At 28.5% G+C, this 16,773-nt stretch overlaps 1 protein-coding gene across 1 annotated transcript; it reads left to right on the forward strand.

Annotated features, from left to right (window-relative positions):
- The first annotated feature begins 11,277 nt into the window (after window positions 1-11,277).
- On the forward strand, window positions 11,278-15,624 carry HDA08 (histone deacetylase 8). Its single transcript, XM_047307983.2, has 3 exons — window positions 11,278-11,617; window positions 13,147-13,727; window positions 15,037-15,624. Exons 1-3 carry the CDS (start codon window positions 11,362-11,364, stop codon window positions 15,340-15,342), a joined length of 1,143 nt encoding a protein of 380 aa, XP_047163939.2. The 5' UTR covers window positions 11,278-11,361; the 3' UTR covers window positions 15,343-15,624.
- Window positions 15,625-16,773: the final 1,149 nt, after the last annotated feature.

Below are 16,773 nucleotides of genomic sequence, written 5' to 3' on the forward strand. Positions count from 1 at the left end.
TTAAATCCTATTGAACAGATTAAGTATTGTTAAACTATTATGCAATATACTCAATTGATATAAAATATGTGATAGATTCATCTTTCTGGAAGGATAAGAAGATGTCTAACCGGCTATGCCAAATTCAACTTTTTAGTTCCCCATAACGTTTATATTAAGGTTATATTTGTGATGGTAGGATAGAGGAATCTTAAAAACCGGAGTTGGTACATCCCTTATCATAGAGCAACCCTGGTCAAATCTAGTAAGTTGTGACTAGTCATATGTACTAGCGTTTATGGTGAGTTTGATTCGTCAAACATTTGATTCTTCTCCGGTGACCATTTATAGTGATATTTTATTATTGTTAATTTATTTTGTGATATATTCATTTTGTATGATTTCTGTGATGATTGTATTTTATTATATTGGATTTGAATTTATGTATCTGAACATGATATGAGTATTATGGGGAGATTTTGTAATGGTATAGTATGAGTTGAGGAATATGAGCATGATATGAGTCTCGTGGAGAGATTCTGTAATGACATGGTATTAGTGTATATGTTGATGTTGAGGGTCCTGTTGTTGGAGGTTATCCTGATACTCTAATAATCATCCGATCTCAAGTAAAGAAGGATGAGTTATGTGGTAAGAGGGGCAGGAGGTCCTGGTCTATGTGTCGGTTTTGGACATAGTGTTGAGGACTAACCTTGTGGATGGTATGGAGTATTTCGAAAGTGTATTTGTAAGGAGAAGTAGAGGTAATCACAAATGCATAACCTCCCGTGAGCGCTCATCAACGTATCATCTGGATGAGTGTCTATTGGGGATTGTGGTACGATGGGATGAGTGTCTGTGGTATGATAGGATGAGTGTCTATTGGGGATTGTGGTATGATGGGATGAATGTCTATGGTGCGATTGTTGTATGATGGTATGAGGGTGTCTGACATAATTATTATATGATGTTTGTTGAGTGTATCAAAGTAATTATGCATGTTTTATAAATGATTTGTTGGATGTTAGCTCACCCTACTTGTTTGTGTTTGTGTTTGTGTGATGATCGTATAATTCGTTATACGGGAGCAGATGAAAGAATGTCGTCCGATTCAGTGTCAATGAAAAAAGTGATAGAAGAATAAATTAGAAGAGTTCGAGTTATATTTATGAGTTTGTAGTTGAAATCTGAGTTTAAAACATATATATATATATATATATATATATATATATATATATATATATATATATATATATATATATATCATGTATGAAATCCTTTATATTCATTGTGAATGGTGGTGTAATGCTACAATATATCAACTATAAACTATCAAGTGTGAGATTATGGGATGTTACAAATTCAAAGGAAGAGAAGGAGAAACCAAGAAGAAGAATATGTAATTATTGATAAATTTTGGTTGTTAGTAATTACTAACAAAATATGTTTTGTAAAATTTTCTTATAAATATTTTATCAACAAATTTTCATAAAAAAATTGTTTTACAATGAAATTTTGGTATTATTAACATATTTTTTTCAATCAATAATTTTATTATTCTTTTAGTGAACACTTTTTTTTATGCTGACAAATTTTTAATAGATGTTGTTGCCTCAAAAAGACAATAAGCAACGCTTATTTCTACAATAATACAACCATTTTTGCTAATAATAAAATGTTGTTAATGAAGAATATTCAAAATATTCTATTACAACATTCCATTGGATTGAGATAATTTATAACTAGTGATGATATTAAACCAAAATGGAAAAAAAGTTGTGAAAGTTTGTACCATAAGTTAAATTTATTGATTTGTCGTTATTGTTGTTGTTTTGTTGGTCTATGAGATGTTATGATGCATTAATTGTTTAGATGTGGTAGTCCCTTATCTACTCGGAGGAAATAATGTAGTTTATGTAAGCTATAAAATGTTGTCATCTTCATTGTAGGTATTTAACGGGAAAACAAAAGAAACTTAATACATACAAATTGATTAAAAAAATATAAATTAAGATTTAGGATCTTGTTTAAAATTTTTCCAAGTGTTGTATCATCTTTATTTCGGCTCTTTGAATCAACTTCTTGTAAATTGATAGATTTAAAATAAATAAAAAAATGTCGTATGAACTTTAAGTTCATGATAGTATGATAAGAGACTTCAAAACCCTACATAATTAGATATGGAAATCTAAAAACCTATGCATGATAAGAGACTTCAAAACCCTACATAATTAGATATGGAAATCTAAAATCTTAAAGCATGATAAGAGACTTCAAAACTCTACGTAATTAGATATGGAAATCTAAAAACTTAAGCATGATAATGGTAACTATTTCTTATAAGTGGTTGAGGAGCTTGTAAATTCTAATTAACATGCAATCATATAAAATAATTTCGTAATTATTAAGGGAAAATTTTCTTAATTATTGTTGAATATAGTGAAAAACTATATACTGGATTAATCTTTCTTATATTGAATATACACATAGGATTCTCTATTTATAAGAGAAGAAATATGAGCTAAGCTCAATATACAAATAAGAAATAATAACAAACTAACAAAAGATAAAAGATAAATATAAAATAAAGATAATATATCTAACACTCCCTCTCAAGCTGGTACATATGTATCAAGTTTGCTACTAATATAATTAATCAAGTCTTAGTGAAAATATTTGCTTTTGCACTGGAGTGACACCAAATTGCTAATAATTTGCAAGACGACGTAAAAAACGAAATATCAACCCAAAAAACTTTCGTAGGCAACAAATTTGTAAGGTTGCTCCAAGTAAATCTTTTCTTTGACAAAATAAAGATAACATATATAATAATTATTAATGAGAAAAAGTAAATTAATAAAACAAATTTTATTTACAGAAATTAAAATTTTTATTATCAATAAATAATTTCGTCTTTGATCCATTAGAATTTTAACCTATAACTTTTTCGAGAATAGTTTGGTCTTTGTTCCATTAGAATTTTTGTTAAGAACATATATTATTTTTGGTAATTAAATATTTTAATAATATGTATGTAAATATTTTCAATGTTAAAGTTCAAACTTTGAACTTTGAACATTTTATAATAAATTTTGTTAATAAAAAACATCAATAAACTTCGTTGATAATATGAATACTAAATTTTTTGTTAAATTTAATAAAATATATTTTATAAATAAATTAGAGATGATTAAAAATAAAAAGAAAAAAAAACAAGTCAAAGAAGGTGAAAGAACCAAAAGAGGTAACAATAACCATAAAAGTAGGGTAAAAGAAAAAAAATGAGACAATTTTTTCGTACTTGTCAATAAAATTTACTGAAACATTTTATGGATGGATTTTTCTATCATTATTTTTTCATAAAAGAAAATTGTTTTTTCAAAAAACAATTACTCTTACTAATAGATTTTTTGTCTGTGAATACTTTTATTATTTTTTAAGTGGACAATTTTTTTTTTATGTCTATGAAATTTTAATAGATGTCTCAAACAAGACAATCAACAACATTTTCTACAAATATTATGCAACGATATGTTAATAATAAAATATTATATAAATGAATTGGAGACGAATGATAAATAAAAAGAGAGGATATAAAGAATAATAAAAAGAAAATAAATATGAGCATGTACAAAAAAATCAAATTGCAATAATTACTTATGACTATAATTTGATAATTACACTCCATAACTATCAAAAAAATTAGGATTAACAAATTATGAATTATTAACAAAACTTTCTTACCCAGTGATAAAATTTATTGTTTTTTCGTAGAAAGAAAATATTAGAAAAAATTTGTTATCACAAACAAACTTTTGCTATTCGATATTTTGGTAATGAATATTTATTTTATTATTACCAACAAAATTTTGCTATTCTATTTGTTGTTTGTTTCTACAAATTTTATGCAATGATTTTGTTAAAATATAAAATATTGTAAACGAAAAACCTTTTAGTATAATTTATTTTTTAATTGACTTCGAAATATTCTATGACAACATATAAGTTTGGATTGAGAGAATTTTCGCCTTTTGTGTCTAATTTAAATTTGATTAATAAATTAAAATATTTTATCAATTAAACATGGAATTTGAGAAAAAAAATGTAAAGAAGGATGTTCAGCTAAAAGGGATACAAAATATGTTTTTTTATTTTTCATTATTATTGTTGTTATTTGGTATGTTTATGAGGTGTCGGTCAAATTTAATTATTTAGATGTGTTAGTTTCCTATCTATTAAAAAGGAATGTATGCAATTGACGTTGGTGATGAATTTAAGGGATGCCACTGTAACACGTCGAAATTGATTGTTTTAATAATTTATTGTTAAATTTTATCAATAAAATAAATGTCAAATTTTGTATCTTTGTACCATTTCATGACAAAATCTTATATTTTTTTAGAAATTCATCGATAGAATAAGTTTTAAATAGTATGCCAAATTTGACAAAAATATGTCTCATCAATGAATTAGAAATAAGTGACAAAAAGAAGAAAGAGGGGTGAAGTCAGAGGAAGTGACTACAACAAAACCGAAGGAGGTGGTGACAAAATTGGAGAAGAAATTTTCTTTCTTATTAATAAAATTTACTAACAAATATTTTACTGACAATTTTTTTTATATAAAAAATTTTGTTTTGCTGATAAAATTTTGTTATCACTAATAAAATTTTTTCGTCAATAATTTCATTTTTTTTAATATTCAATTTTTCTTGATATACCCCAAATTTTGTTTAATAGATGTTGTCTCAAGAAAAGATAATAAGCTGGGCCTCTTTCTACAAAATTTATGCAACCATCTTGTTAACTAAAAATTGTTGGCAGTAAAGAATTTTTTTTAGATTGATATAGTTTATGTTTCTTTGTATGCACTTTAAATTTGGTTAATAAATTAAAATATTCTATCAATTAAATATGGAATTTGAGAAAATAAAGAAAAAGTAAAGAAGGATGTTAAAATTAATATACGTTAACCAAAAATAGAAAAAAAATTGTAAAAATTCTGTACCATAAGTTTTTAATTTTTTTTTATTTGTTGTTATTTGGTAGGTCTGTGAGATGTTGGTGATTGATTTAATTATTTAAATACGGTAGTCCCCTATCTATTTAGAGGAATGCATGCAATTCAATTTGAGACACTTACATAAATAGCATTCAGAGTCCTGAGTTGTATTCATTAAAATCAAGGCATAATATAAAGACTTAATTAACATGAACCAAGCAACCTATTTAATGAATAAGAGGACCAAATTGCACCAAAAACTCTCACAAATATACTTTTTTTTTAAATTTTTAAGTTTTTGTTTAACATCGTTATATATATTAAATAATAGTTTGTATTTCTTTTAGTTGAAGAACAACCTATTTTGCTTAATTTTTTAATTTTATCAAATTTCATTCGATTAATAAAAAATATTTTATCAATCAAATTTAAATTAGATTTAAAAAAGAAAATTATTTTATAAATAAAAAATATTGAAAATAAATATTTAAGAAATGTATCTATTCCATTTACATTATCAATGGTAAAGAAAACAGAATGCATGCGAATAAAATGAAATTGTATCAATCATCCCGACTTCAACTCGCTGAAAATAAAAAATTAAAATTATGCTTTGAAATTAAAAAAAAAATCATTGTGAAATTAATTTAAAACATAGCTCATCTATATTCATATTTTTTTTAGAATATATGTATTTCACTAGCTAACGTTTTAATAAAAGTTATATGCATCGCTTTTGTCTTAAAAACATACAAATTTTCATTTAAATTTATGATTTTTTAAAAGTATTTATATTGATATTAAAATTTTAAGATAATACTTTTGCTAAGTATAACTTGTAATTACTTTGAATTTTGAAAGTGAATTAAGTGACATTAATCTATAATATTTAATGTTTTTCATTGGAAGAGTATACTTGGGAATATACATTATAGTAGATGCACATTTAATTAAATTTATAAATGTTTAAAATTTTACTTATGTTATTTTCTATATTACAACAATTTACAAATATTGATTTATTTATTTATTTCATGAAAATTGAATAAATAGTCTTTTAATAGTTTATATGCAAATAAATTATTTTTGGAAAGTTAAAATTACTTTATGCCAACTTTTCTAAAGTATCTTGCATTTTACTTTTATTTAGATAATAAAAAAAAAACTATTTCACCTAATAAGTTAGGTCATATATTAGAATATTGATTAAAAAGAAGAAATATGCAAGTAACTATGAATGAACGCATTTAAAACATTTGTATTCTGTTTGTGAAAATTGACCACTTAAAAGGTTAAGTTTAAAATTATTTCAAAAAATGGAATTTTGATGGAGTTGTCTCACTTGAATGTATTTATATGATTATCTTATATTATTTTGATAGTAATTTGGACGGACATAAATTTGAAGACTATTAGATGTTTAAGGATATATATATCTTCTTTTAATGTAGTCCATTTTTAAAATCTTATTTAATTAAAATAAGATTATGAGTTTTTTTAATTATAATACAAATTAAGGATTTTTAGTACGAAATTAAATAAAAATTTCATTATATGTATTTATTACATGTATTTATGTCAATCATATTCAAAAGTTAATTGAAATAGTGAAATAGGATCAAATTTATTTTGATTTGACATAACTCATTTTAAGATTAGATTTATTTGAAATGATACACTTTAAAACAGAGAAAATAAAAGGAGGTGTAAAACTTATTTAGATGAACTGATTTAGAGGAATTTATAGTCTCTTACCTTAATTGAAATAAAAAAAAAAAAAAGTAGATATGCTCTGTCTAAAATGAGAATGTGTTAGGATCATGAACTTAGAATAAAAAATCTGGTGATTGAGTTGATTCTATTATTTTAAGTTTATTGGATTTAATCCAAACGTGGTTATATACATTTTTATTACGAGTTCATTCAACGTGTCTAAATAAATATTATGTTTACTTATAGAAATTTGTTTTCGTTCTATTTAAGATTAGGAATAGATATTTGTTTTCATTCTATTTAGATTAGGAATAGACGTAAAAACTATTTTTTAAATACATTTCATTATTTAGGATCTTATTTAATTAATCTAATTGAGTTTTTATTTAATGGATAAATAAGTTTAATTAGTCTATTTTTTTATATAATATTTATATTTATCTATATAAAAAGATGAAATATCTTCTGGATAATTTAAATCAAAAGAAATTTTGGAAATTGAAACTTTTTTTACCCACTTATTTAATGATTCTATAAAAATAGACTTATTCAAGACTTACCCTTTATATTATATTCTCATCAAATTTCTTATCACCTTAATGAGTGAAAATTGTCACCATTCGTATCTATAAAATATTTTGGAAAGTATTCCATTTCTGTTTCAATATATTATTGTGAACTATATAAAATCATTGAGAATATTATTTTGACTGGTGAAAATTTGTGTTATTTTTTCACTCAAATTAAAATTTAAACGGATTAGAAATGTTGAAAAGAATCAATTTATATATATATATATATATATATATATATATATATATATATATATATATATATATAGCTAGATAATGTATAATGATTATGCATTGAAATCAAATGTTTTCCAACTAATTATGTATTATAATATTTGTTCAGAATATAAATAATAAATAATTTCATCTTTGTATTATATGATATTAAAGATTCAATTCTTAATTTATATTATTACACATTAAAATTATACTTTTTGTAAGATTATGTTTCATTTTATTAAAAGATATTTTATATCAGATGTAATATCAATGAATTTGAAAATATTATTGTTCTATTATATTTAATAGTTTTACATAATTTATTTATTTTTCCTTTTGATACGTGTAATATCCTAAAAATACAGTAATAAACCATATAATAGAAATAATTACATTTAATAATATATCAGTTCAGTCTTACACTAAACAACGTACGCTTACGGCCGAACGGCCTTACATAGAGCTACAAACTTAACTGCACAAGATAAGCAATATTTGACCGGGTTTACAAAACCAACATCAAACGGTCATACAAAACGAAAGAAAAAGGTGATCGAACGACCACCTTACAAAATAACTAAACTACTAACCGAACGTCCTACTGTTCAGTCTTCACTTCTACCTCTACCAAATTCTCTTCTTCCAGCGCCTCTTCCAGCAGCGCGTCTCCTTCTGCTCACATCCACACGGATGATCATTGCAACGATAAGACGAACGTACAAGACGAGACAACACAAGGAAAACACAGGGTAAGCTTATGTAATTTAATTCAGTTACAAAACATACAATTCATACCATCAACACACAGATAAAGTTAACAATACGTTTCAAGCAATGCCTACTACTAGACCGACCGTCCGGACTGTATGAAATCTGTGTAGCTACGACGTTCGTGCATCCAGGTGATGTAGTAACTGGAATACTCTCATCAGCTGCCACCCGAGGTTAGTCCTATATGTCCAAAGTACCCCTAAGGACTAGGACATCCTGTCGTTCCCACACATGACCTACTCTCCTCTACGTGAGGACGAGTACTCACGAAACATCAGGATGAATCAACAGCTTAGCATTACCACAGTTATACTTTACAAATTTCAATTATTCACTCATGAGTCGTTCCTTCCCGGAACGCTCGTTCATATTCCACAACAATTTATCCATCTCATATACTCTCCATCTCTTATTATCCAACATTTCAATTTCATCTTTAACACCAATTCGACTAACAAAAAAAAAAACCGAACGTTCAGTCCTCACTCAAAATGAGGACGAACACTAGGAACGAGACCGAGAAATCTCCCGTTCCAGAATAGAATAAGACCGAAAGGGTTACTTTTAGATTTAAGAATAAATCGAGTACAATTATACAATATATGACGAACGTTACTTACAACATGAATCAGTTAAATGAACTAACTCTCGTGAACTCCAACAAACACTCAAATAATACATCAGGTACGGGAACTCTAGGTCGGAGACAATGAATGTAGATGTGTCAAGACTTTAAAGAACCATACGTAGAATAATTCATATATATATAAAGACCAAGTGTCGGTCAATGACCGAGCACGGTAAAGGAGATTCTACTGAAATTGGACGAACGCTGTTTTATCAATGTTGATCACTTAGAAACGAGTACAAACGCTCGGTATAATATCGAGCGCCACTCTTTACGAGAGCTTGGGGTGAGGCCTATCGCTAATTAAACTTATAATAGAAACATTAATAATAATATAATAAGATACGATGGAGACAGAGTTTAGGAAATAACTAAATATACAAATACAAGTTTACGAGATTTTCAGTTCATCACATAACACTCAGCTGCATCTACGATTGGTCGAACGCTCAAACGTAGCACTATTACAAGAAGGCGCTCGTCCTCAAATAGAATTCTTCCTAAATGAAAGAATTCAATTTCAAAGAAGTTTACTAGAAACACCGAACGGTCAAGGACCGTTCAATGCCGAACGTTCAATATCATAGGGGAATTTCATATTCAGTATTCATTTACATTCAAATTCATTTCTCAGCATATAACTTCATAATTTCATACATTCATATCATAGCACATTTCATATTCCTCATACATCAACTCATAATCATTATCATATATCAAATAATCAATTATCACAAAGTCATGCTTCATATAACTTACAGAACGTCCATGCATCACAGTAAAAACATACGAATTAAATTGAATAAGCTTCCCTTACCTCTAGTGTGAGCGATCGTCCTAGAGGCAGAAGTATGGTTTGTCTGACTAAAATCTCTTCTACCCTTACGTTCCACAACTCTTAAACTAACCAACAGTCAAAAACCAAAAGTGGATCAGACAAGATATCAGCATGCAACCGAGACTTGGTTTGCATGTACTATAGAGCGAACGACTAAGGACAAAAGACTTACCAGTTTCAGAACTCGGAACTGTTCGGTTCAGAGTGAAACTTATGACCCCGGGAACGCTTCTACGGTTTCTGAATGATGATCGGAGAAGAGAAAGGGTGAGTTTTCTTAGAGAGAGGATAGAGTTTCTAGTGAGAAGGAGGAGAAAATGAAAAGATCAGAGTTTGGGAAGAAGGGTGCATGTAGAGGAGAGTGGGACGGAAGTTTCAGAAACAATCATTTTCTTCCCACGTCCAAATGAGCGTTCGCTCTTCTGCCGACATCTGCCTTCCACTATCTGATTTCAGAATCCTAATTGCTTAACACCTGGCGTCCGTGCAGATGAGTTTTGGGTGCGTTTTAATGAGGTCTGACAATACGCTTGTTAAAAACGTTATAGAGTTTCGGTTTTTTAAAAAAATAGTATATTAATCCTAAAAATGTCTCGATGAACCTTCAAACATATATATGTCATTATTGTATATGATGATTTGTTTGAATTCTGAAATAGAAGATAAAAAATTAAATGGTGAATTAGATGGAAGCATGGCGCAAGTAGGAGATGAGGGTTACACAATCCTAAACCCCAAAATTTTTATTATCGTTAGTAAAAATTTGATTATTATTCTAGAGTAAATTCAAAATATAATTAAATCAAGATTTAATGCACATCAGCTTAATAAACAGAGGACCATGTTGAATTGTTAAAACTTGTTAACCTTGCACAATCTTATTATTTATATGATTCAGTTAATGTCTTTTATTCTAATAGACATAGATTAACGATTTTTAATAATATTTGTCAAGTTGCTGACGAACTAACAAACCTATAAAATTTTGTGACATGAGTTTCTGCATTGAAGAATAATGAAATACGTTAAAGTATTAAAGTTGATGTTTACTTTGGCCTAAAAATTACATATAAAGACGGAATATTCTATCGTTTTCATGCTTTTGGGTGCTCGAAACCATACTTTTATTGTCTTTTCAAATTGTATGTGTACAACCAAAATTAAACACGAAAGCTTTTCAATTTGCTGATGAGGTTTTGTTTACCTTCGTATTTTAATAAACAAATAGTTTTTTATAAGAAAAAAACATTATAAGTACAAATCAATGTGCAAAAAAACATTATAAGTACAAATCAATGTGCAAGAAAACATCATAAGTACAAATCAATGTGCAAAGAAACATTATAAGTACAAATCAATGTGCAAAAAAACATCTCATGATCTCTTATTGAATAGTTAGAAATGTGTCTCCGGCAAGACTAAAGAAAAGCAAGGGGATATACATAGCGAAAAACGGTGACAAATAGTAATTTCAAATAAAAAACAACTAGTAACAGAAGAAAAGAGGCCCATAACAGATCCAGTGGGTTTAATTTTTCTGACAAATGCAGGTACTGGCTAGCCCACTTGGCCATTCAGGAACACTGTAGTTGCGAGTGTGAAGCAGAGAGACGAGAAGTGAGAACGAAGGAGGGTGCAGCATGGGTGATGCAGGTGCAGGTGTGAAAATTGACGTGTTCTGGGACGAAGGAATGTTGAAGCACGATACTGGAATCGGTGTATTTGACACGGGAATGGAAGTAGGGTTCTTAGAGGTGTTGGAGAAGCACCCTGAAAATTCCGACAGAGTTCGGAACATGGTTTCTATCCTGAAAAAGGGTCCCATCGCTCCTTACATTTCTTGGAACTCTGGTAGATCCGCTCTCATCTCTGAGCTTCTTTCCTTTCACACTCCTGGTACTCTTTTCTTTCTCCATCATCGTCGTCATCATCGTTATATTTTCACCTTAATTCAGTGTATTCACACATGCTTGAGTTTGCTGTTACTTGTTATTATTTTCATTTTAGGATTAAGACGGGATTTTGGTAAACAATTCGTGCTTTGCATGACAGAAATGTTGGGATTTCATTGATTTGGTTTTGTCCTTCTTGCTTAGGAAGTAAGTGCGTTTGGATTTTGGTTAACAAGTTAAGTTTACTTCAATTTAATTAGAGATGTTATAGCTTTGAATTTAACAGAGTTTGAGATTATTTTACTTATAGCTGGATTAAGAAAAGTCAAATTTATTGATCCACGGATTAATACAAAGTGAAAGTTGGTTTGGATGCTGTGACTACAATCCAAACACAATATTAGAAACAAAATTTAGGGCTTGGGTTTGGGATGATAAATGTGTTTTCTCTTTTTAAACTAGTATTCTATTTATTCTAACTGCGAAAATATACGTCGAGCAAATATTTTTTTTTATATCAATAGTTATTTGATTATGTAAATTAAAATAAAATTGTATTATAATTTTTAATACATGAAATTAATATAAAAATATATGTAAATTTAAAGATGGCAGGATTTGTTAGGGGGGATAAATAATAGGTAAGTCTCTGACTTATTGATGAGTAGGTTCCAAATTATTTTCCTTTTTACTTGGGTATTTGATCATGTAAATTTTTTATGTCTGGTCGCTGAATTTTTTTTAACTTGTCACAAGGTGTCATTTGTAGTATGTTTTAAATTGTCAAAAAAGTTAATTTAGAAACCTTTTCTTTAGTTTAGAGACCCAATTGAAAAACAAAATAGATTTAGGACTTATTTAAAAATTACAAATGTTTAAGGACCTACCGAGTAATTAAATTTTATTAGAATTTAAAATAATAAGATCTGATTTAAATTTATAAATAAAACATACTTATTATATCAACAAATAATTCATATCATTTAATTTAAAATTTTAAAATAATAATTGTTATAATTAAAAGTAGAATGCTACATAATTTATATTTAAAAATAATAGCATACTTATAGCAATGATTAGTTATAAAAAAGATTGTAAAATTTTAGAAAAATCAATTTCAATTTCATATGTTCTTGGCGTTAGCCACTGTGTATATCAAGAGAACAGGACAACACCTAAAGTGAGTTAATTGAGAGAGTAAGAAAAGGCTAAGAAAGTTAATTTACAAAATAAGAAGAATAAGAGTTGCAAAGTTATAATATAGAAATAGAGATACATAATTGTTTTGGAGATAATTTGGTGATTGGTGTGAAACGATGTATTGAAATGGTTTTCAAATGTTGTAAATCATTGTTTATCAAGAGAGCAAGAGAATACCTAAAGTAGATATTTAAGAAGATGAAAAAATAAGAGTTATACTTTCTTAAATTAATCCTCTAATAGATATAGATATATATATATAGCTGTGTTGGAGATACTTTGGGGATTGATATGAAACTGTATGATGAGGTTTGCAATGCTGTAATTTTCTAGAATACGTAAATGAACTCTTAGAAGCTGATAAAGAAGGGGGCAAGGAGCTTTGTGCTGGGACATTCTTGAACCCCGGATCATGGGATGCTGCACTTCTTGCTGCTGGAACTACACTTTCTGCAATGAAGCATTTATTGGATGGCCATGGAAAAGTTGCTTATGCCTTGGTTAGGCCCCCTGGTCACCATGCTCAACCTTCTCAGGTTGATGGCTACTGTTTCCTTAACAATGCAGGTCTAGCAGTGCAATTGGCTTTAGATTCTGGGTGCAAGAAGGTTGCAGTTATAGATATTGATGTTCATCATGGAAATGGCACAGCAGAGGGGTTTTATAAATCTAATAAGGTTCTTACCATCTCTCTTCATATGAATCATGGATCATGGGGTCCATCTCATCCCCAAAATGGATCAGTTGATGAGCTGGGCGAAGGAGAAGGTTATGGCTATAACTTGAACTTACCTCTACCAAATGGAACTGGGGACAAAGGTTATATATGTGCCTTCAATGAGTTGGTTGTTCCATCAATCCAAAAGTTTGGACCTGATATGATAGTTTTGGTTGCTGGACAAGACTCTAGTGCAGTAAGTTATGATTTTCTTCTCTACCCCATTAATATTTATTGCCAAGTTTATATAAACTTGATTTCATGCTCACGGATAAATAAAAATGTGGTAACATAATGGCAGTGGCACGTGACTTTCAAGGGACATCCATAGTTTGTTAACCATGGTTTGAAAACTTAGACAGTAGCATGGAACGAAATAGATAAAATGAGTGTAGAAACAAGTTTTTGAGTTTGATATCCCCATCAATCCAACGAATACTTTTCTGAATTTTGAAATATTGTACACTCCAAAAAAGCAAACTTTTTCGTGCTAATACGAATCCCAAGATCATGTTTCAGTAAGCGGTTATTCGACAGAAGCAAATCTGTCAATAGCTTTTAGGCTCTCTTTGTTTTGAAAAGATTACACGTGAGTTTCTTCATGATTTATTTAAGGGTTAAATATGTTTTTGATCCCTTAACTTTCACTGAAAATTGGAATTAGTCCCTCTTCAAAACTTTGAACTAATTTAGTCCCCAAACTTTAAAAATGTATGAATTTAATCCTTTTAACCAAAATTTGTTAACTTTATTTGATGTTTCAAACGCATTTCTCAATTAACATTGAAGCAAAAATGTGTCAAACGGTATAAACAACTCAAATGCTATCATGAAACGCACTGAAAACATCAAATAAAATTAACAAAATTTGGTTAAAAGGACTAAATTCACACATTTATAAAGTTTGGGGACTAAATTAGGCCAAAGTTTTAAAGAGGGACTAATTTCAATTTTCACTAAAAGGTAAGGGACCAAAAACATATTTAACCCTTTATTTAATAAATCAAAGCTCTAATGTCAGGGTGATCAATTGATTATATGAAAAGGACATTACCTCGGGTGTTTAGTCTTTAATAAACTGTTATGAACAACTTTGACCTGAGTATCCTCACACTCATTGCACTGAGAACTATCCCTTGGACAAATGGACAAGTTAACTAGGCGGTCTTTTCAAATTCACTGTTGCCTGTTTCTCGTGGACTTTTGTTTTCTGATAAATTATAGTATGTTATAACTTATAAATAATCAAATGCTCCATTTCCTTTCAATCACTCAAAGATTGACTGCATGTCACTTATAAATAATCTGCATACTGTAATTACTAGTTGCAACTTTATTACACTAATTTTTCATGATCCACATTATTTGTTTCGTTGCATTAATCACCTCACTTGTTTGTTCCAAGGTTACAACAGTGACCTTATGTGGCTATGTTGTAATGTTGAATCCAGGTTACAGTACTAAAAATATGTGTTTTACTTATGTTATAACCTGGTGTGCCTCAGTTTGATCCCAACGGAAGACAGTGCTTAACAATGGAGGGCTATAGAGAAATTGGACGGATTGTTCATGTTCTTGCGAAAAGTGAGAGTGATGGGCGGCTTCTAATTGTTCAGGAAGGTGGTTATCATGTCACATATTCTGCATATTGTTTACATGCAACACTTGAGGGGGTTCTCAACCTTCCTATCACTCTACTGTCAGATCCTCTAGGACGAGGGTACCCAGAGGACGAGACATTTTCAGTCAAAGTTATAGAAGCCATTAAGAATTATCAAAAAGATAAAGTGCCCTTCTGGAGAAACTCTTAAGATTCTTCCTCCTAGGAGTATGAGATTCACCTCCAAATTTCTGTTTACCCAACTCAATTCAATTATATTTCTGCAAATTGAGTTGGACTTATATTGTTTGACTCAATTAAAATTGAGTTGACTAATCCTATTATTCTGCTTCAGCACAATGTATGTAATATAGAAATAATGAAATGCTTATTAGCATTATTTGGGACATGTATTATGCCATTTAGGACATACATTTGTGTTTGTGACATTCCACCATTGGACTCACATTTTAAGTAATTCCTTGTTTTTCAATTCTAGGAAAAGAAATTCATTTTTTAATTTTAAATTACCTAAATATATTATTATAATCAATTGATTCAACTACTCAATCCAATTTAATTATATGGCTATGTAAACTTTATGTCATTAAATGTGGGAAAAGTAAAACTGTAAATGATTGGTTAAAGAAATTAATAGAGATAAGAAAGGTTGATATTTATCAGGTAATTATTTTTATTATGAGTCTGGTATGGTCTTTTATTTTTGTATTTTTTTAAATAAATTTTTATGTGATTTTTATATAATGACAAATGATTAATAGATTTGGAAGTATTAATCTAATTCAAACGTCAAATTTATAGCGATATCTTCAAGATTTATATATAATTCTGAAGATATTTTTAAAATTATCTTATAAATGTAATATTTTTTATCTAGTTGAGTTTGAGGGTTATTGTTGGATTTTTATTTTATTTTTTTATGCTAGTTTAATGGGTATATTAATAACTTATATTTTACATTAAAAAATTACGCTTTTTTAAGTGACAAAGATGATATAATACAATAATAATCATTAATTTGGAAATTAGTGATTTAAATTATAATTAATTTCATATTTTCTTAAGTATGTCTGTAGTTTTATCTTATTTAAATCTGTATTAAAAATAGTTATTATAAAATTCTCACTTTTATATAACGACATATTTTTCCAATCATTCAATTTTGGCAGTTTTATTGACATCATTCATTCTTTCTTTTGCACCTTTTTATGAAAGATATATTAGAACTTTCTGCCCCATTTATCTTTATCTATTCCTTGACAAGTATATATTCTATTTCTATAACCACACTATTTTAATCACTCATACTTCTCACATGAAACCACACATTAACTGATAGAGAAACAGCCTTCTTCAAATTCTTCCATTGCACAACACTTTACACTACTACAAAAAAGTGCATAGATAGCGCTTTTTTTTATCATAGATAGCGCTTAAAAAAGCGCTATCTATGAGAGCGCTATCTATTAATAGATAGCGCTTCTAAAAAAAACGCTATCTATTGGTGTCCGACAATAGATAGCGCTTATTTAAAAAAGCGCTATCTATTGGTATCAGACAATAGATAGCGCTTTTTTAAATAAGCGCTATCTATTGGTCTAAATTTTATAAAAAAAAATAA

The sequence above is a fragment of the Vigna umbellata genome, chromosome 6 (genome assembly GCF_029865625.1).
Source record: "Vigna umbellata cultivar VRB3 chromosome 6, Vumbellata_1.0, whole genome shotgun sequence".
NCBI classification, from domain to species: Eukaryota; Viridiplantae; Streptophyta; class Magnoliopsida; order Fabales; family Fabaceae; genus Vigna; species Vigna umbellata.